General features: G+C 41.4%; 1 protein-coding gene and 1 long non-coding RNA gene across 7 annotated transcripts in view; one reads left to right on the plus strand and one right to left on the minus strand.

The window, feature by feature from the left end:
• CA5B (carbonic anhydrase 5B) lies at nucleotides 1–27,581 on the minus strand. Of its 4 annotated transcripts, XM_061408084.1 has the most exons (9): nucleotides 27,344–27,581; nucleotides 18,329–18,523; nucleotides 10,857–11,054; nucleotides 8,094–8,212; nucleotides 6,950–7,045; nucleotides 6,357–6,419; nucleotides 5,131–5,286; nucleotides 2,114–2,308; nucleotides 1–551 (listed from the first exon to the last, which is right to left on the minus strand). In XM_061408084.1, exons 2-8 carry the CDS (start codon nucleotides 18,468–18,470, stop codon nucleotides 2,129–2,131), a joined length of 954 nt encoding a protein of 317 aa, XP_061264068.1. In that variant the 5' UTR covers nucleotides 18,471–18,523; nucleotides 27,344–27,581; the 3' UTR covers nucleotides 1–551; nucleotides 2,114–2,128. The 4 variants fall into 4 exon arrangements, with proteins under 4 accessions (XP_061264068.1, XP_061264066.1, XP_061264065.1 ...); XM_061408082.1 differs by having other exon boundaries at nucleotides 1–2,308; nucleotides 27,369–27,580; XM_061408081.1 differs by having other exon boundaries at nucleotides 1–2,308; nucleotides 27,344–27,580.
• Nucleotides 1–27,954, plus strand: part of LOC133242093 (uncharacterized) — a 110,152-nt gene that overhangs the window by 4,351 nt on the left and 77,847 nt on the right. The gene's annotated exons all lie outside the window — the stretch shown is intronic.

Raw genomic sequence — 27,954 nt, forward strand, 5'->3', positions numbered from 1 at the left:
TTAACATTGTAAAGAAAGGGTTTTATTATATTATGTAATGAAAATGAGCAGCAATTGTAATACAAAGCAGGACATGGTTGAGAGTGAAAGAGGGTACTGTTAAAAACTACACCAGAACACTAGATGTAAGTTAATCAGGGGTGGCCAACCTGGACACACTCTATGAATATCTTCTGTATCTCTAAGATGGAAGGGCAGGTCAGGCATTCTGTGCATTGGTTCTCACTCCAATTTAGAAGACTCACTGCAATAGAATTTTACACTAAGAAGTTGCAAGAAAGCTAGGAGGGAAGCCTGTGCATATCTCATGTGTGTACCTGTTAAAGATAACTATGGTTTGCAGTGGCTTCCCAGGTGATTCAGTGGGTAAAGAATCCTCCTGCAATGCAGGAGACACAGAAGACGTGGGTTCGATCCCTGGGTCGGGAAGATCCCCTGGAGGAGGGCATGGCAACCCACTCCAGTATTCTTACCTGGAGAATTCCATGGACAGAGGAGCCTGGCGGGCTACAGTCCATAGGGTCGCAAAGAGTTGGACACAACTGAAGTGACTGAGCATGCACGCAGGCATGGTTTAAAACAGATAAAAATAAAGTTAACATAGCTTTTTCCCCATATTAATCTTGTAAAGAATTTTATTCATTTCCTAGAGCATGTATGCTTCCATTTTCCAGAGAAAGCATGCACTGTAGAAGCAATGCCTTCACCCTCTTCCTTTTTTAAGAGCAGAGATATGCCCCTAAACTTAAACATACAACTCCAACCCTATTTTTTTCCCTACTGAATTTATTAGTTACTTTTACTTGTGGTAAAATACACATTAAAATGAAATTCACCATCTTAACCTTTTTCATTGTATAGTTCAGTAGTGTTAAGTATATTCATCCAACCTTATCTTACAGATCAGATGACTAGCATACTAATGAAACAAATATACTAGTAAATGCAGTATTGAGTTTGAATACAGGCTTATAGGCAATTAGAAACATTCCACATATTTATAAGCAAGGGTGACTCTGGATTGGATTCCTCACAGTATATAGAATTATCTAGGTTTTACCTATCTGATGAGTTTCTTTCCTTCTTATTATAGCAAAAGTCTTCTAAACCACTGTATAAATTAGGACATTTATGTTATCTCCTACCTTGCACAGAACCTCAACTAATGAAATAAAATACAGTTCAGATAGTTTTAAAAGGAAGTCAAGATGGTTTTTTCATTGTGGAAAGTATTATTATATTCATTCTATGAATCAGTGTACATACAATGCAAAATAATACTGTAAACCATAGACTATTGTATTACTAGTCTTTTGAAAAATATTTCTGTAAAATAGATCATGAAAGCATTTTAAGTTCTAGGCACTCAAAGCATTTTCTTTAAAATATTCTGCATATGCTTTCCTTTTTTTTTTTTTTTGAGATGAACATATTTGTGGTTATATTTTCCTCAGAATGCATATGCTTTCTATATGATCAAGCCTTTAAGTAGAACATCTGGCTTTCAGAAATACAAAAGAATTTCCAGATATAAGTATACACTTGTGTTTTTAGGATTACAAAATATTTTTTCTAATCATATCATGTGTTAGTGATGACAACTAAGAGTTGAGGCACATATACCCAACTGAGAAGGCCTTATAAAAGAGTACACAGTCATGTTTTAAAATCAGATATACCTAAAACATAGCCAATGTTCAACCAAGAAGTGCCAGTCTGGGTCCTGTGGCTGTTTCTGAAAACCCTGCATTCTGGATGGTCAGTGTCTGTGCCTTACCAGTTGTTAAATATTTTGATTCTCATCCCTACTTATAACTCTATAGAATCACCAATTGATAAACATAAAAAGACAGCTCAAAAATGTTGCATGTAAAAAGATATTACAGCTACCAACAGGTTGCTATAAGAGAAACTTGTATCTCTTACTGGTACTTCAGTGATAAACATCAGTAGCAATAAAAGTAAAAATTTGTTTACTAAAGAGCTTCCCTCAAAGACTAAGGAACACTGCCATACGAAGAAAGGCTCATTTATAATTATTAAATGCAGGCATTTAGAAGAGTCTAGTTGACAATATTTAAAGAAGCAGTATATATTTAAGCAAGATAACTACCTAGATAATGGCATCTTAGGGAGTCACTTGGCTGGTGGAAGGCTTGGGTTTTGCTTGTATGTTCAGCACATAGTCATGATGGAAGGATGAGCGGACAGTGCGGTTCATTAGGGGCTGAAGAGGGCGGAAGTTGTCCACCATTCTTTTCTCTTTCTCCCCCTCGGAAGTGAAGAGCAGGGTTCGAAATTGCTCAAGCTAGAAACGGAAACAGGAAGCATAAATATTTTCAATAGAAAGATAGCTTTACTTCATGAATAAATTACTTTCATTTTTACTACTTTCATTTTAAACTTGTATATATTTATATAGCTAAAAGAACAGAAGGAATTATGTACATCTGTATAAATAAAAGACCAGAAGGATTTATCCAAACAATGATTAACACTTAGTGGTAAGATTATAGGCAACTAGGATTATTGATGACAGCTAACATTTTTTTCGTACTGAATTTTCTGTGTTGAAATTTCATTTGAAAAGTTCTCACATGGGCCACTGACCCTCTGATTTATTTTATTTATTTTTCAATGTTATATCAGTTTTTAAATATGAAGGATAGTAATAGACTAAATGCATAGGTCCCCAAGACCAGTCTTATGAGCAAACTCTGTATTGTCATTTATTTATGGTGGTTATCACTACACAAATTTTTTTTTTCTTTAAATTATATTGTCTACTAGTTGCTATCTCTGTGACTTCTGGTTTCGATACATGGTTAGAAAAGCTTCCTCCATTTGGACGTATGAAAAGGTTTTCCTAGGCTTATCCTAGTACTTTTATGACAGTATTTTTAACACTTAATATGTCTGGAATATATTCTTGTCTAAGGTTTGAATGGTTGATCCAACTGTTTGTCCCCAAGTGTCTGCTCAATTGTCCCCATTGATCTTACTGAATAATCTCATCTTTTCCCCCTACTGAGCTGAGATGCAACCTTTATCATAAACTAAATTCTCATATCTACTTGGACATATTTCTGAATCTACATTTTTCATCCTATGATTGATCTCTTTATTTGTGTACCAGCACAACACTATTTGGGCTTCCTCAGTGGTAAAGAATCTGCCTGCTGATGCAGGAGCCGCCGATTCAAATCCCTCGGTTGGGAAGATCCCCTGGAGGAGGAAATGGCAACCCACTCCAGTATTCTTGCCTGGGAAATTCCATGGACAGAGGAGCTTGGTGGCCTATAGTCCGTGGAGTAACAAAGAATCAGACAGGACTGAGTGACTGAGCACACAACACTATTTAACTATTGAGGCTTTGTAACTTGGTTGATTTCATCATCTTTCATTTTCTCTTTCACAATTTCCCTGGCTATTTATTTATACTTTTTTTTCCCCACATGAGGCCAGAAGTAGCCTATTTTTAAAATCCTATTGGTATATTTATTGGGATTACATCAAATTTATGGAATTCATGGACAATACAACTTGAGAATTGACATTACAGGTATCTTTATGATGTCTTCCTATTCAATCACATGGAAATAATTTTTTATCAGTTCAAGTCTATTGTGTCTTTCAGGAGTATTTTAAGTTTTCTTGTTAAGCTGATTCCAAGATATTTTGTATTTTTTCTTTCCATTATAAATAGCATTCTTTCTTCCATTATATCTTTTAACTGACTGTGATTTTTGCAAGTCAAAGGTACTGATTTCTAGAAATTAATATTGTACTCCTCTAATTACTGAATTATCATATTTTTGTAGTAGTTCCTTTTATTGTTTCTTTAATTTATTTTTCTTTTCTTGTCTAATTATACTACTTCCAGAATAAAACTTAATTTAAAATTTAATATAGTAATATTCTTTTCCATATTAAGCATCCTACTTACTTTAGAACTGAGATCAATCTATTTTATCAAATTAGGGAAGTCTCTATACATTCCTATTTTATTGAAAATTAAAAAGAAAAACATGAATGTTGAATTTTGCTAGTGCATTTTAAGAATCTATGGAAAAAAAAAAGAAAAAAAATGGAAAAAAAAAAAGAAAAAAAAAGAATCTATGGAAATGATTATAATTTTTATATTTAGATTCATTGATATGATAAATAATATTCCTAGTATTGAGCCATCTTTGCATTACTGGAATAAATACTACTTGAACAGAGTATAATATATATTTGTTTTAGCACACTGCTGGATTCTGTTTCTGAAATACTATTTTAGTTTTTGTGTTTTTTTTTTAACCACAACCTCTGTGTGATGTGCAGGATCATAGTTCCCTGACCAGGGATCAAACCCAAGTCCCTTGCATTGGGGGTGTGGAGTCTTAACCACTGAACCACCAAGGAAGTCCCTATTTTAGATTTTTTAAAAATATATTCTTCATAGATATCAGTCTGTAAAATTTTTTTTTTTGGTCCTATCTTTGGGGGATGTTGGTGTCAGTTATCCTGGCTTCATAAAAAAGGTTTTGGAACTTTTGTTCTTGTGAAAATGCTTTGTGATGAATTAAAATCCCATAAAACAAGCATAAGCAAATACTACTGCAGTTCACTTATATTATGAATTAAATAGGATTTGTGTGTTAATATAGTAATTAAAACCTATTTAGTTTCTTGGGAAAAATAAACTCCAGGGTCAAAACAACTGACTTAAAATTCCTGGACACATGCTGCTGGCTTCTGTTTTTATCCTAAGGTTCCATAGCAAAATTCCCTTAAAGATTTTGAAGAGTTTTGAGCACATCCACTTTCAGCCTTCATTCTTCCCTTTAAAAGGGTCTTGTTTACATAAAGATTCATATTTACATATAAAATATATAATACATAAAACACATGTAATTGTCAAATATGGAAGTAAAAAGCTTATGTTTCTTAAGTTTTAACTCTTCTCTCTAGTTAATTTGAAGCATTCCCTAATTCATATCCAAAGTAACACAAGATGTTAGCACATTTTAATAAAAATATATAAGCATTACAAGATAGTAAAAACTGATGCCAAAGTTTGAGCTCAGCCTTGTTTTAAAGGCACAGACTAGAATTTCTTTACATAGAAATGTGGAAAGAACATACCTGATCATGATCAACCTCTACAGGCTGCTTCTTAATGATCCAAGTGACAGACTCAGAGAGTGGTGGTGTAGTCAGGGACCCCGAGTAGGTCCAGTAATCTGGGCAAGTAGGCATCAGACAGGAAGGGTCGAATGACCCAAATTCTGCAAGTGTGTCCTAGCAAGAGAAGGAGTCATTGAGTCATCATTTCATGGTGAAAACCACTCAGGAATCATATGATGTGGTGATGATTCTAGGGGAGTCTGAGGACCTGCAGTGGTCCAGATGAGCTCCAGGTACCTCTGGTCACCTTAGGACAAAATCACACTCTTGCTTTGTTCTTACAATTAACCATGTATTTCTGATAGTCCTCAGTGGGAACAGAGCAAAAGCCATTTTCTCCCTCAGTTCTAGTGAGGTTAGCGCAGGCTGGCTCCCCTGAACTCTTTGAGAGGCATTAGGTAGTAGCTGGTGCATAAACATGGAGGTTTTTCATTTTCAAGAGAGACTAAAAGAATTCACCTTTCTAAAATGCAGTGCATTAGGAGGAGACAGGATCCTGGATTGAGAATGGGAGAGGGAGGGATGGGGACAGAGGAAGGAGGGCAGAAGAGTGAGAGAGAAAGAGAGAGGGAGAGGAAAAAGAGGGAGATGGGGAGGGAAGGAGTGGGAAGGAGGTGGGGGAGAGAGACAGAGGCAGGGAGGGGGAGGAAAGAGAGAGAAAATAGACTTTCAGAGAGTAGCTCCATCTGGGATTCTGAATATTGAACAATTAATCTTTGGGGCACACAGAAATATCCACCCTGAAGGATTGTGGTAATTGTTCTGTAAGACTGGACAAACCAAGTTTCTATCATACTTTGTTCCCCACCTGTGGGAGGGTAGCTAGACTCCAGAAGGCTGCCCTGAGGGTTTGCACAAGGACTGAGAAGGAGCAGGGGTTGGGGCCGAGAAGGGGACTCGTTATGCTTCTGAGTTCCTGAGTGCTCAGTGGCATGGCAGTCAAAGCAGAGCCATCCGTGCCCACTGACAGGATCACTTCTGTCCCCTGCAGAGTGTCCCAGGGCCAGGGGCTCTCTCAACAGAAGCATCATAAATGGCAAGTTGTCTTAAGGGGCAACTTTCAAAGAGAACCTCAGTTACACTGAGGTGAATTACATTTCCCAATTCAAAGTGCCCTGTTATTGTCTCCACTCAGAGACTGAAACATAAAATATATCTCAAGTGATTTAGAGGGGAAAAATTACCTTGTGCTTAATTGATGGCAAAATATTCACCAGTTTCTGTAGCTCTTTGTGATGCTTGCCTAGCTAAAGAAACAATGAGAAAATACTAAAAAAAACAATAGACATCTCACTTTTGAAACTGCAACAGAATGTAAATTAAAATTAACCACCTAGTGATTATATAAAAACAAACCAACCATACTACTTAAGCTACATTTAAACTGGTAATTTAGAATGTTTTAAACATCACTGAATTCAATTAGACACAGAAAACTGAGCAGGCTGTTTGCTGACAGGGTCAACGTGCCTATAGGTGAAGGTGCCCTGCTCCATTTAAGCATCATTTCTTTAATTAAAATTAAAAATTGTTCCACAAAGTAGTCACATTTCTTTTTTTTTTAAAAGTGGTCACATTTCCAGTGCTCAGTTGCCACAGGTGGCTTCTGACTACTGTACTGGACTGTGCATTTCTATACCATTTGAAATATATTCATGACAACCTTGTATTTTAAACAGTTTTATCTCAATATTTTTAGAACTTAAAATTGCAATGTTGTATCTCTTCATCCTAGGATTCAATATGTCATTTAAAGCTAGTAAGATTTTTTTTTTACCTTTAAAAATACTCCTATCACAGCCAAACCATTTTCTTCCAGTGCTGCATCCTCAAAGTGTTCAAACTTGACTGCATTCCAATGCACCAAATGCAGCTGAAACACCATTAAAAAACGGTTTGACACATGATCATGTAGGATTGCTCAAAAACAGCCTTGTTCACATATATTTACTGTGCTTCCTCACCCAAAATAAAGCCACTGAGAAAAGCATATGACAATCTGGTGCAAAATAAGACAGAATTAAAGAACAGGAAGAAATATATACAGGGGCAGTAATTAATACTACTTTGGAATAGGCTTTATTTGGGGTGAAAATTTTGTATACACATATATGTGTATATATCTATCTCCAAGTGAACAACATTTCAGTGAGGGAGCAACATTTGTCTATTCCCATCCTGATTTGCATGAAACGCTCATATACAAAATCCATTTGCATCTAAAGGAGAGATGTTTATGTTGAGAGAAATAGATTCTGCCTATGTGGACTAGGAGTTTAGGACAAATTTGTTCGAGGCATAACCACTTAAAATGTGTTTCTTTTTAAGGTACCATTTAAAACTAAATTAGGTGGAAAGTTGTTAAGAAGAAATTCTATGTATTTTGGCCCCTTTTATTTCCCTACAAATCATTCCTTGTCCATCATTCATGAATCCTCACCCTCCCTCCCAAGTGACACTCTCAAGGTCATGTTTAACTTTTTCCTCTCCTTTCCTGAAGAGGACCCTGCCTCCAAGTCATTTTGCTTTAATTTCAAAAGTGCTTGTTGAGCCGTACTCTTTTTCTCTATTTCTATTGCCGCCACTTTCATTTAGGCTCCCACCATCTCTCACTTGGGTTAATTTGACCTGGTGGCCCTGCACTGTTGCCTGCGTTATTAATTGAGGCTATCATGTGAGCCTAGCTTAGAATTCTAGAAGAATTCTGTTTCAGGACCTTAAGGTTGATTTCTGTCATATTATTTGAAATGAGGGCAGTTATCATTTTTACATGTTTAAACTGGGAATCATCAAATATGCCCCTGAGAGAGTTAGCATTTATAGGAATTACCTGATTCTTCCTGATAATTTCTTAGAACTGGAAACTCAGAACTATTCCTTCTTCTCCACTGTTGTCACTGTTCCCAAACTTCTCAACTTACCTCTGCCGGGTAACATTTGCTGTCCACGGTATGCTCAGAGCCCCAGGCATCAATGGCCCCCCAGTGAAAATGGAACTGCTTTAATCGGTAGTTGTGTTCCAGGGGTCCTCCCTCGATCACTGAAATGGCACATCCAACAATTCAGGGGATTTGATGTTTTTGATGTCGTGGAGAAATGCAGGGGAAAAGTAGACTCTGTGGGTGGACCTTCTCATGAACTGTCTTAGATGGAGCACACTGTATTATATACCAGGGTTTATAAACTTGATTTCCATGCAGTTAATACATGTGTAAGGACAAGACCTGCACTCGGAATGACAGCAGGATTTAACTATACTCCAAGCTGCACACAATTGTTAAAGGCTAATTCTTGCCTTAGTTTTATGGTCTATATTTACTATGCCCAGTGTTTTTTATGCACAATAAAATGCAAATTTCTCTCAGCATATTTATCTAACACAGTCTTATAAAACTGAAATACGGGTACAAAAGATACTTTCTTTTTTATGCGCCAGCACTTTGCTTTTCAATTTTTGAAGATAACAGTATTTCTTTTCCTTACATTGAAATGGAAAAGGAAATTTGCAAATCAAAAACTATCACCTATCTCCGTTTCAACAGAGTGAACAATGTGAGTCATCCACATACTTTACTTTCTGGAACTACTGAAATCAGTACATTATAGGGGAAATGTTCAGATACGAGTTTTAAAAGTCATCCTTCCTCAGGCTTTGGATTGTCCAGTTTTTTGTTTTTGTTTTTTTGCTTGAATTTGCTGAAGCTGTTAGTTCCTCATTTCTGGCATCTGAGCAGACCCTGGCGATGTCTGTTCAATTAAACTCTACAACGGGAAAACCAAATCTTCCATCTCATCCGTATTAATTATTTTAGAGTTTACTGCCTCATTAGTTGAATTTTATGTATGCAAATGACTGAGTACAGTCATCCAGAGGTCCAAATACGCTGGCTATGTCATGTAGTGGTCTACTGTTTATCTTACTGGCTTTCATAAATGTCTTACATAATTTCCTTTTTTGAAAAAAGAAAGAATTTTAAAAAAAAAAGGAGTTTTGTAAGGGTGAGCAATGACACCAATGACTACTTTTCTTTGAGGGCTAGGGGAAGTACAGAGAATAATACCACATGATTCACTAAATTAGTAAGAGGATGATACTAAAGTGTAGTGAAATAGACATAAAATTGTCTTCTAAAAAATTCTTATTTTTCTATGCCAGCTCCATATTGTGAGCATGAATTTGGCAAATGTTCAGTCTAATCTGTTGGGTGAAATTGAAATCCTGCTCGGCCACACGTGGAATCTTCTCAGACCGGGGATTGAACCCATGTACCCTGCACTAACAGGCAGATTCTTAATGCCTGGACCACCAGGGAAGTTCTAAGATATACTTTTAACTTTATTCATGAACACTTTCATGGATGCATTTCACCTTCATGAGAGAAAATCAAAGTTTCTCAATCTTAGCTCTATTGATTTTTTTTGCAATAAAAAATGATTTAGACCTAATAAAAATCAAATTTAATTACTGTATCAGTATTGGTAATAGAAAGAAACAAATGCACTCCAGCGAGTGCATCTGTTGATATTTGAAGCTGGATAACTGTTCATAAATGCTGGTGATTGTGGCCTCGACCCACGGGATGCCGATAGCACACTCCTCCCAGTGTGACAACCAAAATGCCTATAGATGTTGCCGTGTCCCTAGTCCCTGGGGAGGGAAGGGTAGCAAAAGTGCCAGTGGCCGAGAACCATTCCTTAAGATGGATCATGTGCTTAGTTGCTCAGTCATGTCTGACTCTTTGCGACCCCACAGACTGTAGCCTGCCAGGGTCCTCTCTCCATGGGATCCTCCAGCCAGGAAGACTGGAGTGGGTTGCCATTTCCTCCTCCAGGGGATCTTCCCGACCCAGGGATCAAACCTGTGTCTCCTGCATTGCAGGCAGATTCTTTGCCTGCTGAGCCATGGATCAATCATTGCTTAAGATACACTATTTCAAGTAACAATTATTTCAGACAAATTAAGATTATTTGATGCTATCAAATTCAGTTTGAAAAAAGAATCCTGCATAGAATTAATCACATGGTTTTCAATAGACACTAAAAGTTTCAGGTAAACTTTGAAGTCATTAGATTAGTTTATATCTGGGTAGGCTGAAAAAAAGTAGATTTAAAAGCAATATAATATTTGAATTTTAAAATCTATTTTAAATTGTGCTTCATTTACACTAGGTAATATTGTTTAACAAACTTAACAGAACATGACTTTCCATTTTTCTTATACACCATTGGTCTCTTAACTAGTTTAGACTGTAACCTCATGCACACATGAATATGCTTTTTGCCCCATTTCAGTGGTATTGTAGTCTCATCAGTTAGATCTATTTAAATAATATTACAATCTAAATAAAAGTGTCTTGTAAAGTCAGCAAGCGGAGAAAATTTGTACATATGCAATACACATATGCAAAAGAAATTTCTAGCAAGGGTTTAATTTCAAAGCCTATCTTTTTATCACTTACAAATTCTCTCTATAGAGATATTTGTTCACTAGTGAAAAATACTACTGATACGAGAGGAAAACGTTCATAAAAAAGAGAAGGGGCTTCTTCCATACATTATGAAAGTAAGTCCAATGAGTCCCATACCACAGCTACCAAGAGACTTCCCGGGGCTGTGCAATGTGGCCTGTGCTGACATGAAGCTGTCCTTTTAACTCCGGATGAGACCACGGGTCTGGCTCTCACCTGATTTATCTGCAGAATCTTCAAATTCCACGAGGAAAGAGTACCCGTTATTCCAGACGTGGAGGCAGGTGGTCGGGTCATAAGAGATGGTGAGCGGTTGTAAGCCAGGATCGTAGACACTGTCCTTCCACCGGATGTTGATGGGCGACTGGCGCTCACCCGCCGGGGCCAGGTCCACTTTCTCCCAGAGCGGGTGCACTAGGAGAAAGCACATCAGGGCTGTCATGGAGAGGCCCACGAACTGGAATCCTCACTGCGGGGATCATATGGGCCCACGGAGGTGTGTCCTCTGAGTTCACGTCTTATAGGAGCCAGCTGTGAGGATTAGGCAGACATCCTGCAAAGCCTGGCCAGACGCTAGCATTGCTAAGGTCCGTGGAGTTCTGTCTGTCACTTGCGTAGCTATGACACTGTAAGTTCAGGGGTACACGCACACTCTGTCTCACACGGCATCACCGGTGCTGATTTTTCTACCAGAGTCAAGCGCCAGGTCTTTGTGGCAAGTCTCTGAGAAATCTCAACAAATTCCTTATAATAAAGAGAGCTATGCACATGTGATGGACAGACTCCATGTGCGTAATTCGGGTCGTCCAGGACTCTGTCCTTTAGAAGCAGCATGGATGGGCAGAACCAAGACCAGCAGGAAAACCAGACAAAATATGAATTGAGATAAATCATGACCAGTGCCCCTCTGTACCTCATCCCACCGCTGAGAACGAGCCTGAGGATTTGAGAAAGTGACAACGCAGCTGCAGCCCAGTCAAACCCCTCTGTGCATGGCAGGGTCACTGGTACTCCACTTGTCAGAAAAAAACAGGCTTGCCTCTGGTTTCCTCTTACAGGGGACATGGTTCTCTTCCTGAGATAGCTGCCCCAAGCGGGATCCTACAAGTGGCCCGCAGTATAGACAAGAGCATGCCAAGGCAGTTTCTAGACCAGTGCTTCTCACAAGAGGGAGCTATGGGGACCGCAGGGGACATGTGGCAATGTCTGGAGACACTGAGTTGTCCAACTGGAGGAGGGTGCTACTGACATCTAGTGGCTAGAGGCCAGAGATGCAGCTAAACATCCTACATAGTAGCAGGACGGGCTTTCACAAGAATTATATGGTCCCAAATATCAGTAATGCCAAAGTTGAGAAATCTTGGTCTAGAGCCAAAAGCAACAGGCAAACTCAGGGTATTCCCTTTTTTCTGCTCAGCTTTTCACATACTGCAGATCATCTCTTCTCTAGAGAGGTCTGAACCCAACGTTGTGGGTTTTCTCCCTCGCTATAAAGTAACTCCTGAAGAACAAGAACTTACTTGAGAGCAGGAGAACTTTCTGTTTCAGAAATCTAAAGTGAAAAATGGGGGGAACTGGCACCATATAATCATATTATTATTGGATTGGAATGCAGATTCCTTGCAGGCAGGAGCCGTGTCTTCCTTCCCCTTTATTGTGCCCTGTAGCTCCTAATTTGATAAATGCCCTTTCATCTGAGCATGGATTATCCAAATGGTATTGTTGGGTTAAAAAGCTGTATTTGGTTAGTGTTTACTTTGGTATTTTAAACCTTCCGGAAACCCCCAGAACAGCCCTGAGTCAGTCTTAAAGCTGACCGCCAGCAGAGACCTGACAACATTTCCCCTGAGATGCCCAGAGGCAGGCTGAGGCTTTAAGCATTCACACCCTTCAAAACCAGCTGGTGAGGGTCTGTCTCCCATGGAGACTAGGGAAGACAGGAATGATGAGTAGATGCCTAAAACGATGCCCTGTTTCACCTTTAATTGGCCCCCACTTTGTTCAAGAAATGCCTAGAATCTTCTCCCTCACCCACACAAACAGCAGCCTGAGGAAACCAGGCCTGTTCCTTCAGTGGCTCTTTTATGGTCATAATGGGCCTCCCAGGTGGCACAGTAGTAAAGAATCCGCCTGCCAATGCAGGAGACACAAGAGACTCAGTCTGATCCCTGGGTTGGGAGGATCCCCTGACGTTGGAAATGGCAACCCACTCCAGTTATCTTGCCTGGAGAATTCCATGGATGGAGGAACCTGGAGGGCTACAGTCATGGGGTCGCAAAGCAGGCAGGCATGGTCATAATATTCCTATCAATTCACGCCCTTCAATTCACAAGTTTAGCTTCCAGGCTTTCCCCCACTCACCTCCTCCTTTTGGAACCCAACCCCCCGCCCCCGATCAGGGAGCCCTTGGTCACTGTCTCCTTAGAGAAGCCAGCTTTTGCCCAGGGCTTGTTTTGCCATTGATAAAGTCACATTTTTGTTCTCTTCTCTCTTCCTCTTCCTCCATTCTAACAAAGTACAGGTTAAAATGATTTCTTGATGGTTGCTCAGACTTTGCCTCAAAGCAGGAGGATGATTACGTGCTCTGACAACAGAGCCGGTGTTTCCAGTTTCTTCTTGTGTGGGGAAAATGAAATGAACAGCAAGAGTGATTCTATCAACCATGGTTTAAGGGGCTACACCACACTATTAGGTGTCATTAATGAAAGCCCTTAGATCTCATGTGCTTGGCTGGGCTTTAGTTCTTGTTTATGTGACTGGTCCTGGCTTTGATTTTTCTTTGTGCTTGTACCACCTATGGCTCCAGCCTGGGCTGGGATGGGGGAGGGGCATCGCTTTTAGCCCTTGAGAAGCTTATTCTTGCCTTAGCCCCTCAGTTCCTGCTCTTCCTTCTCCTTAGAAGTCAATTTCCCCTCATTGAGTTTATGGCTGGCTCCTATTACGTTTAGATATTGGGCTTGTCACTTCCTCAGTAAAATCTTCTCTCACTACCCTCTTATATAATATGATCCCCTCTTCTTATTTTTTAATCACAACACTGTGATCTTTTTCCCTCACATTTATTACATAGGCATAGTCATAATTATATACATGTGAAGGGTAGCACAATATGCTACTGTAGGGGAGTAAAAATAATTTTCCCTCAGCCTTTTAGATCCTTAGCTGAGACCCCCACACCCCCACCATAATAAAAAGACAGATTATAGGGAGAAAAAAAAATTAATTACCTACTTACTGGAATCCCCACAAGGATATAAAACTGAAAAGGCATCTGGAAAATTGTGGCTTAAATACTATTGAGCTAAGGGCTGGGACCAGTATGGGACTTCAAAGGGGAGGAATGAATTTCACAGGAAGGTGAGAAGAGGAAATACATCCTAAACAAAGTTTATAGAAAGGTGAAAAAGTGATCTCCAGTAATAGTTGTCTTCCAAGTACAGGCCCCCTTTCTAATGTAAATGTATCTTGCAAAAAACCTGGTAGTTTATACTCTGTTTCCAGAGCTTCTTTGTCTGCAGTGTCTCAAAATAATCAGCTCAAAATAATCCGTATGTCAAAGAGGCATATTTTGGGGTAGTGGAAGGGAACCGAATATGCAACCCCCAAATATATCTCTCTGGTATAAGGATTATTTTGAGAAACAGCAGACATAGGAGAAGCTCTGGAAACAGAGTGGAAGTTACCAATTTGTAAAGGAAATTTACATTTCCAGCAGAAAGCTCCATTTGAAAGGTTGTCTCCCTCTCAGTATCAGGAAGAGGAGGATGACTAAGTCACCAAAAACTCATCAGTCGAGAATGCAGGACTTAGATCTGTAGAACAGCCTTACCCTTGTTGAATGTGCTTTTCCTGGTCATCTCCAATAACACCCCTGTCTCAGCAGCAGCTTTTGTCTGTAGCTAGAGCGGGTATTGAAGGTGGTGTCTAGGGCCACCTGGAGGAATTACTGTTTTCCTGGGTCACTGCCATGTTATCGAGGAGGTATGCATGTTATTAAACCCTTTTTGTTTGTTTGTTTTCCTGTTAATCTGCCTTATTACAGAGGCCTCAGCCAGGACCCTAGAAGACTAGAGGGAAAATGGGTTCTCCTCCTGCTGCTGCTGCTGCTGCTGCTAAGTCACTTCAGTCATGTCCAACTCTGTGCGACCCCATAGACGGCAGCCCACCAGGCTCCCCCGTCCCTGGGATTCTCCAGGCAAGAACACTGGAATGGGTTGCCATTTCCTTCTCCAATGCATGAAAGCTCAGTCGTGTCCGACCCTCAGCAACTCCCTGGACTGCAGCCTACCAGGCTCCTCCATCCATGAGATTTTCCAGGCAAGAGTACTGGAGTGGGGTGCCACTGCCTTCTCCCAGATATGCAGCTAATACCACTCTAATGGCAGAAAGTGCAGAGAAACTAAAGAGTCTCTTGATGAGGGTGAAAAAGGAGAGTGAAAAAGCTGGCTTAAAACTCAATATTCAAAAAACTAAAATCATGGCACCCGGTCCCACCACTTCATGGCATATAGATGGGGAAACAGTGGAAACAGTGACAGATTTTATTTTCCTGGACTCCATAATCACTGCAGACGGTGACTGTTACCAAGAAATTAAAAGACACTTGCTCCTTGGAAGAAAAGCTATGAAAAAACCTAGACAGCACATTCAAAAGAAGAGACATCACTTTGCTGACAAAGGTCCATCTAGTCAAAGCTATGGTTTTTCCAGTAGTCATGTATGGATGTGAAAGTCAGACTATAAAGAAAGCTGAGCACCAAACAATTGCTGGAGAAGACTCTTGAAAGTCCCTTGGACTGCAAGGAGATGCAACCAGTCCATCCTAAAGGAAATCAACCCTGAATATTCATTGGAAGGACTGATGCTGAAACTGAAGCTCCAATATTTTGCCCACCTGATGTGGGGAGCTGACTCATTGGAAAAGACCCTGATGCTGGGAAAGATTGAAGGTGGGAGGAGAAGGGGATGACAGAGGATAAGATTGTTGGATGGCATCACCAAGTTAGTGGACATGACTTTAAACAAACTCTGGGAGATAGTGGAGGACAGAGGAGGCTGGCGGGCTGCAGTCCATGGGGTTGGAAAGAGTGGGACATGACTTAGCGACTGAATATCAATGGCTGCAGAGACCCCTGAGGCTGTTACTGTAATTCCAAAGGGCTCTTAATAGGTTCGTGGTTTCTCAAGATTATTTGAAAGTTAATGGAAGACAACACATTCTGGATATCCCAGCCTCTGTTATCTGGGGAATACAGAATTTTTTGTGAAGACATTGCAAAACAAACTTTTGAGTACTGTTGTTCTCCAGGCTTTATTGGTGTTCTTTAAAATTAATTGGAGCACTAATAGAACCGTTTTCTAACACTGTTCAGTTATTAATAGATAAGTACTGTAAACTAGAACTTTCTCTGATGATGAAAATGGCTGATAAGGTAAGTGCTAGGCACTTGTGGCTATTGTCAGCTACAGATTGGCATTTGCCATGGACACTTGCCATCCATCTCTGCAAGAATTAAATTATGTATTGCTATAGCTGCTGATTTTCAACACCACCTGAAAGGAGATCAGGATTGAGAGCAGAAATGTGGCCCTCTGTGCTCAGGGAAAACCTGCAGTACAGGTCTTCAGATAGATATTTTCAGGAGCCGATTTTATGAGCCCAGTTCTTGTATCTCCTCATGTAGAAAAGCACTAATATCCTTCATGGTGACGACTGTTCCTCGCGACTAGACATTTAGGCTCAATTTCAGTAGGTGATGCATGAAATGTAATTGATTTTCTTTTCATTTTGGGTAACTGGTGCAGGCTTTTATCTTTATTTTATCATATTACCAGTCCGCAGGGTTAGGACTGTCAACATTTACTGTCTGTAACTTGAGATCACAGCATATGGCAGTTTGAGTTGACACCAGTGATTGCCTGGGGCTGATGGGGAGTGAAGGTAGAGCACAGGGCACAGGCCCCAGTGAAACGCTGCTTCTCAACCTGCCATACCCTCCTCCTCCTCAGTCAGTCCTCGCTGTGCTCCCCAGATCCTGAAAATGGTCAGACATCTGAGGGAGCTGCTGAGCATATGACATGATGATGGTGGTGATGACGTAACAACTGTGGTACTGGAGGTAGCTGCTAGCACTGAGTTCTCGCTGTGTGGGAGGCGCTCGCTAAGGACTTTGAACATTATCTTTTCTAACCCTCAACAGTTTTGGATCATTCTTGGTCACTGGGCCTTATGCTGAGGTACTGAGTTTCTAGGAACAATGAGTATTGTCCTTACAGCTAAACAGATGAGGGACCAGGACATGCTCAATGGCTCAGGGCAGCAAAGACCAAATATTATCCTGGGTGAAACAAAGAGGGATAGTATAAACGTCTAAAGCAAAACCAAATCATGACTGTCATCAGTCTATCTTAGTAAGCTACAAACAAGAACATGTGATGTGGGGAATTAATCAAGGGTAGCCCCTCATCCCTACATCACTACCACTTTTTGTTTTTGTCGTTACCAAAAGGAGCAAACTGTTTTATGGGTTTGTTTGTTTGTTTTTTTTTTTTTGGCCCCACCACTAGGCTTGTGGTATCTTGCTTCCCCAACCAGGGATCAAACCAGGGCCCTTGTCAGTGAAAGTGTGGAGTCCTAATTGCTTGACCACCAGGGAATTCCCTAGGAGCAAAGTATTCTAAAGACATGAGCATATTGAATATTAGACCCTTAACTTTCAAGTTTCTGTTAAAAAAAACCTTTCTGTTAGTAACTAGATAAACATGACTAATTTTTTCCCATTTTTAGCCTTAGACCACAAAGTGCCAGTGTTGAGAAGAAGCCATTCTGGGGAGGATGTGGGCTTGCTGGTAGGAAGCCACACCCAGCAACCAGAAATTTATTATGAGTCAGGCCAGTTCAGTTAATGAGAACACAGTCAATGATGGAAGAAACAAAATAAACTTACAATAAAAATATATATATGAAGCAGTTTCAAGGCAATGGATTTAGCTAGATTGGCATTGCTCATAAATTCTTTTTTTAATGTGCAAATAAGGTCAGAGAGAGTAAGCCCAAGGAGGAAAAGTCGAGAAACCTACAATCTGGAAGCAAACCAACATTGGAAAACTGTGTGAATTCACTGTGAATGGTGGAAAATATAGAAAATAACTATTTGGCAGATACACTTAACCAGCGCATTAAACTCATGTCTCCACCATCACACACATTATCCTCTCCTATCATCCCAGGGGTTCTGTGCCAGTGTGACTTTGCCTCCAGGGTACCTTTAGGGAGGTCTTGGGACAGTTAGGGATGCCATGCAACATCTGTGTGCACAGTCCAGCCCCAACAGCATGGAATGAGCACCCAATGGCAGCAGTGCCATGGAGTCAGGGAAGACCATCTGCCACCTCCCACACACGGGCCAGTTGGTCAGCTACAAGTAACTCTTCTGCAATTTCTAATGAGGGATGGAATGTTCCAGAGTACATCATCATGATGTGTGCCTCAGACTTAGGTCAGCTGTAGCTCAATAAAGTTAGGGGAAAAACTTCCCATATTTTAACAGAGAAATAATGGGGTATTCTCCTCAAGGCATCTAATCCCAGTCTGGAATGCCACTGACATCAGAGCTGCACACATTCAACACACGTGACTCTTAGGAAACAACCAGGCTTCCGCTCTGTCCAGGAAGCCATGTACTCACAGACTCGGTTCCGGGATTTGTAAGTGCAGGTGTAGAGGCTGCAAGGCCTTGCAGGCATGGACCTCGGAATCTGGAACCTTCTCCACAGTGTCTTGTATGGAGAGGCTTGAAGAATGGCCCTCAGGTGACTCATCATCACCATCTTTAGCTTAAAATCTTGATCAGCTCTCCAGTAGCTTGCAGAAACCTAATAACCTAGAGGCAGGACAGAAGAGGCAAAGCCATAAATAATAGAGGTCCCGATCATGTGGAAAACATTCAGATTATTAGTACATAGGAGGGGAGGCCAAATGAGAGTCAGTCATTTATCCACTTTTATTCCTCAAACGCATTGTTCACCTCATTGGCAGGTCCAGATGACTGACTCAGGCACCTTGCCTTTCCCTTAGGGTTACCAAATATTAGCGGCTCAGAGAAAGGACTCTCTTAATCCACAAAATGAAAGACTCATAACAATACAGTTTCTTAAAAACAAAAATTTACTCCTTGAAATCCAGATTAATAGTCCAGCATGGTTCTGATATTTAGGAGAAACCAAAGATTAAAGTTTCCTCCAGGCAGCCTGAATTAAAAAAAAAAATCAATTTGCATCTGGACTGCTTTAAAAAAAAAAAAAACAAGATATATCCCCTGAAAATACTCATGGGTAGTTTTTGAAACACTTTTAAATGCTAGTGTGTCCTTTAAGGAGGTAGGTCTCATATCCCTACATGTAAGACCCAAAGGACTCCCATAGTTCTGCCTGATCTGAAAGAGAAACCTTCCTGAATATGTGAACCTAACCTAACCTCACAGCTTGGGAATTCTGCCAGTAAACATTTTCATTTCAACATTTCTTTGCTCTTAAACACTCTGTTGGGTGCTGGGAGGTAGTAAAGATGAAGTAGACTATAAAAAAGAATGAAGTCCTCGTACATGCTATAATGTGCTGAACCTCAAAAACAGTGTGCTAAGTGAAAGAAGCCAGACACAGAAGGTCACGTATGGTATGATTTCATTCGTATGAAATACTCAGAATAGGGAAATCTACAGAGACAGAAAACAGGTTGAGCAGATAGGGAAATGGGGACTAACTGCTGAATGGGCATGGGGTTTTCTTTTGGGTGATATAATTGTTTTGGAACTAGATAGAAGTAGTTGTTACATAACATTGGGACTGTACTAAATGCCTCTGAATTGTACATTTTAAAATGGCTAATTTGGGGAATTCCCTGGTGATCCAGTGATTAAGACTCCTCACTCCACTGCAGGGGACCTGGATTCTCCCTGGTCAGGAACTGGGATCCCACAGGCCACGCACTGTGGCCAAAATATTAAAGATAAAATAGCTAATCTTATGTTGTGTGAATTTTGCCTCAATAAAATTATGCACATCATATGGGAAAGAAAACACACACCAAACCAGTTCTCAGCAGGTATTGGTACCTCCTGAGTCTGCTTTCTCCTGGCAAAGGAGGCCTCTCAGCAATTTGGCCTTGACTGGGGTGCAAAGGCACCAAAAGGGAAACTGAGGGGACAAGAAGACACGTCACTTACTGACCTGAACTTTATTCATTCATACCATGTTTCCCCAAGAAGAGTGTTAGATACAGAAAAAGCACATGACCCCAAGCGATGCTGAGCAAGGAGAGACACATTCTCCTTTCATCCTCCCTCTGTTCATATACTTCACTGCAATTAATTAGCCATGAACTAGCCCTTCTGCCTGTACTGCTGCCCTTGTCACTGCTAGCTCCGAGCTGGAGGAGACAAGGCTGCACCCAAGGGAAAGGAAAGAAAATCACACCTAAGGTGTGTCCAGTGAACGCAGGACACAGAGAACAGAGTTACTTCCTGCCACTGCCCTGCAAAGCACAAGTGAGGGCTCCAGACAGATCTCTATAACTGGCTCCCCACAAACCATGTGCCCACACCCGTATTGTAACATGAAGCACAGCGTGGTGACAAGCCAGCCTTTCAGCCCGGGGCCATGCCCTCTGTTGTACACATCACTTTGCCAATGAACACACCAAACTAAGGGAGTGGAGGTGCATGGTCTAAAGGAAAGGAGACTGATAGGGAGCTCGTGACTCCCAGGGAGGCTCCTCTCCTGCAAGCCTAGCTCCCTACCTAGGGTCTTTAGGCCAGTGACACCTAAAGTGTGTCTGCATTGCCAGAGGGTATTTGATATTCTCAAACCAAGTTAAAATCACTTTTGTTCATAGTTTTATGTGTATGTTTGCATGTATACATTTTTAAGGGCGTGGGTATGTAAAAATATACCTTATTTAAGATATGCAAAGTCTGACACGATTTCAAATAGAGACTGATAATGAAATTTCAAGACATTATCTTGATAGTGCCTTGAGTCAAATGAGTACCTTATTTTCAAAAATCTTAATATTTGAAATATCATTAACAATTAACTGAGCAAGGTTAAAGAGTGGACAATTTGCCACATCAATTCAGAATCTATTTCTGCTTTTTAAAATTTTTTTATTTTGGAAAACTTCAAACTTATAGAAATAGTCAAAATACTGTAATAAAACCACCTATGTACTTGGTACTGCATTTCATCAATTATTTCTTGGTGGCTAAGCAAGTTTTATTTGTGTCCAACCCACCACTTTCCCTCTCTGAATTATTTGAAACAAATCCAAGAAATCTTAGAAACTTATCCATTATTTTATTTTCCATATGAAAGTGAAAGTGAAAGTCACTCAGTCGTGTCCAACTCTTGTGACCCCATAGACTGTCCATGGAATTCTCTGGGCCAGAATACTGGAGTGGATAGCCTTTCCCTTCTCCAGGGGATCTTCCCAACCCAGGGATCGAACCCAGGTCTCCTGCATTGCAGGCAGATTCTTTACCAACTGAGCTATCAGGGAAGCCAGGGAAAATATCCTCCAAATTCATAGTTTGTTCTCCATGAAAATTATCTGTATGAAATAGCCCTTGGCAATAGTTTATTGGCAGAATATGAAAACTATCAATTTTTTAAACTTAAAAACAGCACAACAGCCCAGTAACCAGATACTTTCTCAATGCCTACCTATCCCTTAAAGTAAATACTTCATTTCTCTCTTGATATCTCCACTCTAATCTTGGATTAGCGCTCAGGTTCAGAACTTTATGCTTCTAATTTATAAGACTATGTCTAGCATGAAACAGTATAATCTATAATCACGGGTCAGCAGGGTCAAAGGAGTATATGAATGGAAATGTATAAGATTAAGACTGAAGGGAGTTCCCTGGCAGTCCAGTGGTTAAGGCTCCCAATGCAGGGGGCATGGGTTCAATCCCTGATCAGGTAACTAAGATCTGGCATGCCACACAGCACAGCCGCAAAGAAAACAAAAAAGATTAAGATTTAATGTACGTCCTTCAATTTATGCAAGAAAGAATCCAGAACCAGAGGAGCAGGAAAAACATTCAGTAACACTGCACAAGAAGTTGACTTTCTGTGACTTCAAATAGTGTAAGATCTGAGAAAAGCCCAGAAAATCCTGTTAAGTATTACATAAATGAAAATTATTATTACTCAAATTGAATTAGCTAAAATGCTACCCATGATATAAGTACAAAAATTAAGAAACTACAAAGCAGCTTTAGATGATTTTTAATGTCATTATTTTCTTTTTAAGACAGTATTATCAAGTAATTCCAACTAAATAGGATTCTCTCTGATAAAATCAATTTGTAAAATTTCAAAATTGCTAAGAGATATGGGGAAACCTTGCCTTAATTCTGCTCTTCTTTCCATTGACTTCCATTCCTGTATTGAAGCAATAATGAGTGATTATCTCATGTAAAGCATTGTGCTGGGTTAAGATAATAAAGTTATGTTTTCTCCTTATTCTCACAAGCTTGCCATCTACAAAGAAAAACTATTTAAACAAATAACTTCTCTCTTTAAGTTACTTTTTCATTGAGTAAAATATACATATTGTTTTCACCTTTTTAAAGTATACATTTCAGTGGCATTAAATACATTCACAATGTTGTGTAACCATCACCACTATCTATACCCAAAACTTTTTCATCATCCTCAAAACAAGCTCTGTACCCATTAAACAATAACTCCCCATTCCTTCCTACTTCATAGCCCCCAGGAACCTCTATTCTTTCTGTCTCCATGTACTTGCCTACTCCACAGTGGACTCATAGAATATTTTTTCCCCTGAGTCTGGCTTATTTCACTTAGCATAATTAAATACTTCTTAATCAAAGTCAGATCTGATGACAGCCCTGACTTAATTCAATGAGAACATAGAGGGTAGAGGCTTTAACTTTCAGGAACAGGTATCATCTGGAACCATGGGTCACAGGAGACAGTTTTAACAGGTGGGGCAAAGGCAGAGAGATGGCCGGGGAGGAATGATAAGGAAATTTAGGGGATGGATGGACTGCTTAAGAGCCAAGGCCAGAGAGGACAACTGGGGTTGAGTTGAAATGGGAAGAGCCTTGGGTTTGTTCAGTAATCAATCTCAGTGTCAGAAAAGGTGAGCAAACATGTGAAAAAGGACTCCTTTCTTGCTTAAAATCTGGATGGTAGAAGACACTTACTAATGCCTAGGAAGACAGTGCCAAGTGTAAGATACTGGTTTGTCCTTCAAAGGGAAGGTCGTGATAAGACAAGGCCACAGACATGCCTGATGACTGAGGGAATTGTACAGAAAAATGGGCACACACTTGGCCCTGCCTATGGAGCTGGGTGGGGAATCTGAGGCCTGTTGGCATGGCACCTGGAGAAGTCTGGGTAACTGATCCTTGGTCTAGCTCCACAGAGAGCAATCAGGAAAGCACTGAGGCCAGGGTGAGCTGACATCATAGGCTGGGGCTGACTGCTGGGGCCATGGCCAGTGGGGGACTGCCCTGCAAGCTACAGTCGTGCTGTCTGTGAACAGCACTGAGGCTAATGACACATGGCCCAGAGGAAGTGTCTCCTGTCCACTTCGACACTGGCTGTCTAGGGTTAGGGGGAAATGAGAGCTCCAGACGATCTAACATGACCCTCACTCACAGTAGTCTCCCCAGGGCCCACCCAGGGGTGGGGTGCACGTAGTAGTCTGGAGAGCTGAACCTGTGTCCCCTAAGAATGCCGCTGACCTCACTGAAGGAGAACACTGACTCTGAAGATTACTTTTTGTGTTTTTAGACAAAAACAAAACCCAAATCCTTTTTTTTGTAACAAAGCCAAGTGTATCAGAACTTCCCATCATCCCAAGTCTTCTATGAATATTTTTCAAGGTGTTGGCTAAGCAGATACTCAGGGAACACAGTGGAAGGTAGAGCTAGATAGAGATTTGAGATTAATTAAGGGAATATTAATTTCCAAGAGACAAGGTGACTTTCAGATGTTATTCCATGTGTACAGGATGAAGCACTGATGGTTTCTGATGACTCTGTCAGCTTGGCACAGGATGGATGGGACTAGGCAAACAGGGGAGCCAGGAAAGCCATTCAATCCATCACTCTTATTCTGTCATTCATGAGGACATCAATCAAATATGATAAATAGCAACGTTGTGGACAATTAAACTAAAATACGTTCAGTGAAAAGTAGAGCAGGGTAAGGTGAATTTGTAGTGCTACAGGGGAGGGGGTGTTGGGTTTTAAATAAATTGCTCAGGAGAGACCTTATTGAGAAGGTGAAATTTGAGCAAAGACCTTATTGAGAAGGTGAAATTGCTCAGGAGAGACCTTATTGAGAAGGAGGTGAAAGAATTAGTTATACGGCTTTCAGGAGGAGGGTTATTCCAGGCAGAGGGAAATGCCTGTGCAAAAACCCTGAGGTGGGAGCTTGTCTGGCACATTCAGGGGACAGTGAGGAGGCCAATATGGCAGGAGTGCAGCAAAGCAGAAGTAAGGCAGTACGAGATGGGGTCCAGAGGTAATGAATGCTAAGCAGATTTCTAGGCCATTGTAAAGGTTCCCCACTGTGGGGACACAGTAGAGTTTTTGGAGTAGAGGAGGAATTTAATCTGAAATACATTTTAAAAATGTCATTCAGGGTACCCTATTGGAAAATGACCAGAATGTAAGAAAGAAGCAGGGACCCCATTCAGGATAATCCAGGGGCTACAACTAAGGATGCTGCAGTGGACGTGGTGGGAAGTGGTTGGGCCTTGGCTGTATCTTGGGGACACAGCCTGTAAGATGTGAAAGAAAGCAGTCAAGGAACACTGGCAGATTCTTGGCCTAAACAACTGCAAGGATGGAGTTGCCATGAACTGAGACGGGAAGGCTGTGTGTGGAAAAGGTTTTGGGTGGGAAATCCGTAGATTGGATTTGGGTATGTGGAGTTTGAAATGAAATTCCAATAATTCAAGTGAGAGAATATGGTAGAATAGTCTACCTCATGGTAGAACGAGGATGAATCCCTGAACAGAGAAACAGAACTGGGCACAGCGGGCGAGGAGGGAAAGATGGTGCTCTTATTGCTAACCCTACTGGATTTGAGGTACTGGGGCGGCGGCAGGCAAGAGCAGAGGTCTAGGGAGAGTTGGCAATGCAGCGCTGCTGCTCAGGAGACGTGAGGCTAGAAAAAGAAGCAAAATCCCCTCCCCCAGGGGTAACAGGTATCTAGAGGGAGACTAACAAAATGGAGTGATTAGGGAGGCCTAGAGAAAGGGACGGAGAAGGCAATGGCACCCCACTCCAGTACTCTTGCCTGGAAAATCCCATGGACGGAGGAGCCTGGTAGGCTGTAGTCCATGAGGTCTCTAAGAGTCGGACACGACTGAGCGACTTCACTTTGACTTTTCACTTTCATGCATTGGAGAAGAAAATGGCAACCTACTCCAGTGTTCTTGCCTGGAGAATCCCAGGGACGGGGGAGCCTGGTGGGCTGCCATCTATGGGGTCGCACAGAGTCGGACACAACTGAAGCGACTTAGCAGCAGCAGCAGCAGAGAAAGGGAAGTCAAATGCAATCAAGGAAGGAAGGGAGCATGAAAGGTCAGGGGCAAGAAGGTTCCAGGGAAATCCAAATAGAAAGAAAAGTTAGCTAATGCTCAGTTACAATACCTGTAACAATACATGAGATTATTTATGCTAAAGCCAAAGGCCAATCCCCTCTGTTACATTAAAAGGTAGAATTTATTGAGAGGTGAGGTGGTTATTTAAATTTACCCATGGGTCTTATAAAGCCCAAGCTAGTGAAACCACAAATGTTTAATTATCAACCATAATACGTAACAGTGAACTACTAGCAGACATTAATGGGTGTCACAGAAAATCTGTCCTTACTTATGTGTGTCCTTAAAGATGGGACCATGGGATGAAGGGGCTTCAGAAGAGCCTTTGTTATTGCTAATTATTTATGTATGTCCCTGGATCTTACTAATACATCCCTTATCTGTTTTGCAGACTTGGAAATGTGTGAGAAAAAAAAAGATTCTGAAAGCCTTTAAAAAATCATTCATAAATCATGCATTAAACGACAGTAATTTGAACTCTGCCTGATTAAGCAATTTATAATACATGCAAAACAGCAAAAAAAAAAAAAGGTACTGTAACTAAAGGTTACAATTACATTGAAAAAAAATGCCTGATTTTCATCAGATTCACTTTTCCGTTTCTCACCTCTTCATTTCCAAAGGAAGCAAGCCTTTTGCAGTTCCCTGACATAGAAATTAGGGGTTATGTTGCCATGTCTTGACTGAAAAAGCTGAGTTTCTTCTCACCCACTTCTCTGATAGCAGGATCCCAATCTGGGATTGTCGAAGGTTTCAGAATACATTTCTAGTAGCTGTTTTGCGTGCTGCAATTAACTTCCCCAGTGCGGCCAGTGAGATGAAATGCATTTCCCTCCTTCCATCAGATTTCCAAAATACACATATTTCCTCATAAGTCACTCAGTCTTTATTGAGTTCTGACTGTTAGCAGTCACAGCCTTTTGCCTGGCTCCTAGGACAACAAGGCAGGAGTGTACAGAGAGAATGGTGTCCTGCTGCTCTTGACCTTTTGGTGAATTTTAGTCCTGCTATTATGTAAAAATTGTCTGAGTAAAGGAAGAAAGCTCCAGATAGCTGAAAGGCTTTCCATTCCCCGAAATGTGCAAAAACAGTGATCCTTCTGTAGGATGTGCAAGGGAGGAGAGGGGTAGGGTCTAGGACAGCTTCCCTCAGAGAAATCTAGCTACTCCCTTGCATATTCCAGCAAGGTTTTTAATAGCAGAGTGAAGATGGCCAGATTAGTAGTAAAAGAAGAAGGGGAAGCAGAAAGCAATGTGGTTTTCAGTGGCTGGGTGAGAACAAGTTCTGTCCAAATCAAGGTGTACACATTAACTTCTCAAATTTCTCAGTTTCCCAGTGAAAACATGCCAGAGGGGAGGGTACTTATATTAACAAGTTGGCACCAGCCTCAGGGCAGCAGCATTTAACACTGAATTTTAACACTGAATGCCACAAAGACTCAAAACAGACATCAACAATGTTTGTTCTACAGAGGTTCTCCTCCAGTTCTGGGGCAGGGCACAAAACAAAAAGGCAAGAGGGAATTGTGGAATGGAGAACGCTCAGATTTGTCCACGTGACACAGCTGTGCTGCAGATACCCTGCCCTGGGGGTGGTTATGACTCCGTTCTCAGACCCAGACATATGGGGGGGGGCGGGGGGGGGAATGCAGGGAAGACCCAAGTCATTCCGTTTGCTGCGCCTCAGTTTTTGGATCTGCAGTCTCAGATTTGTAGTCCTTATTCCAATTTCAGGCTATTTCACAGCAGGTTGGACTTTATTGAGTTATTCATGTCCAACCACCCCTAGCAAAACTCCCTCCCAAGTAACTACCCTTATGCCCCGACAAGTTCCCTGAGACAGCTGTTTACCCGTCGACTGCAAATAATCCTAAAGGAGGTGCAGCCATTTGGTTGGTGACTCCCACAGTAGAAGAGGTCTCCGGGGCGAGGAGAACAGGTGGGGGCGATGCCCTACGGACCTCCGCAGTAAATTCGCAGGACCAAGAGCTGTCCGGGCCCCGAGACCCGGCCTGCCTCCGGTATAGTCCCCAATCTACGTGGCTACCCATCCTTACCTGAGCCTTTCCCCAGAGAACGAACCTTGCGGCTTGCTCCAGTCACGGACTCGCAGCAGGAGCGCTTGGCCATCGTAGCCACGCCTCCATCTCGCCCACAGCCCCGACCAAGCGCGTACCCCTCTAGGTCACGCCCCATATGGGATAGCCACGCCCCTCCAGGCCGATCCTGTCCCTGCCCGTTGGCCTGGCTTTGTCTCTCGCTCCAAAGCCACTCCCTTTTCTTTAGGACCCCACCCTGAGTTCCGCCTGGGCCCGCCCCCTCCACCTTGGTAACGCCCCTGCATTCCTCTCTGGTCCCGCCCCTCAAGCCATGCTTAGCGGCTCAAGCTCCCGCCTTGGAGCAGGACTTTGTTGCAGGAATTCGAGGTCGTGTGGGCGGCGCCCACCTTGAGTCTAAAGAAGCCCTCTTGGGTCCTGGGAACTGAGTTCTGGCAAAGTTTTGTCGCCTGAAGTCAGATGGCGGGCTTAAGTGCCTCGTCTAAAAAATTGCTTTTCTCAAGTTTCCCATTTCCAAACATCAAGACTAGATATACTGAGAACAGGTGATTCAGGGAAACGCAAACACTGGACAGATCTTGCAACCGTGATTCTTTCCTCTAGTTTGCATT

This window comes from Bos javanicus, chromosome X (assembly GCF_032452875.1).
Source record: "Bos javanicus breed banteng chromosome X, ARS-OSU_banteng_1.0, whole genome shotgun sequence".
NCBI classification, from domain to species: Eukaryota; Metazoa; Chordata; class Mammalia; order Artiodactyla; family Bovidae; genus Bos; species Bos javanicus.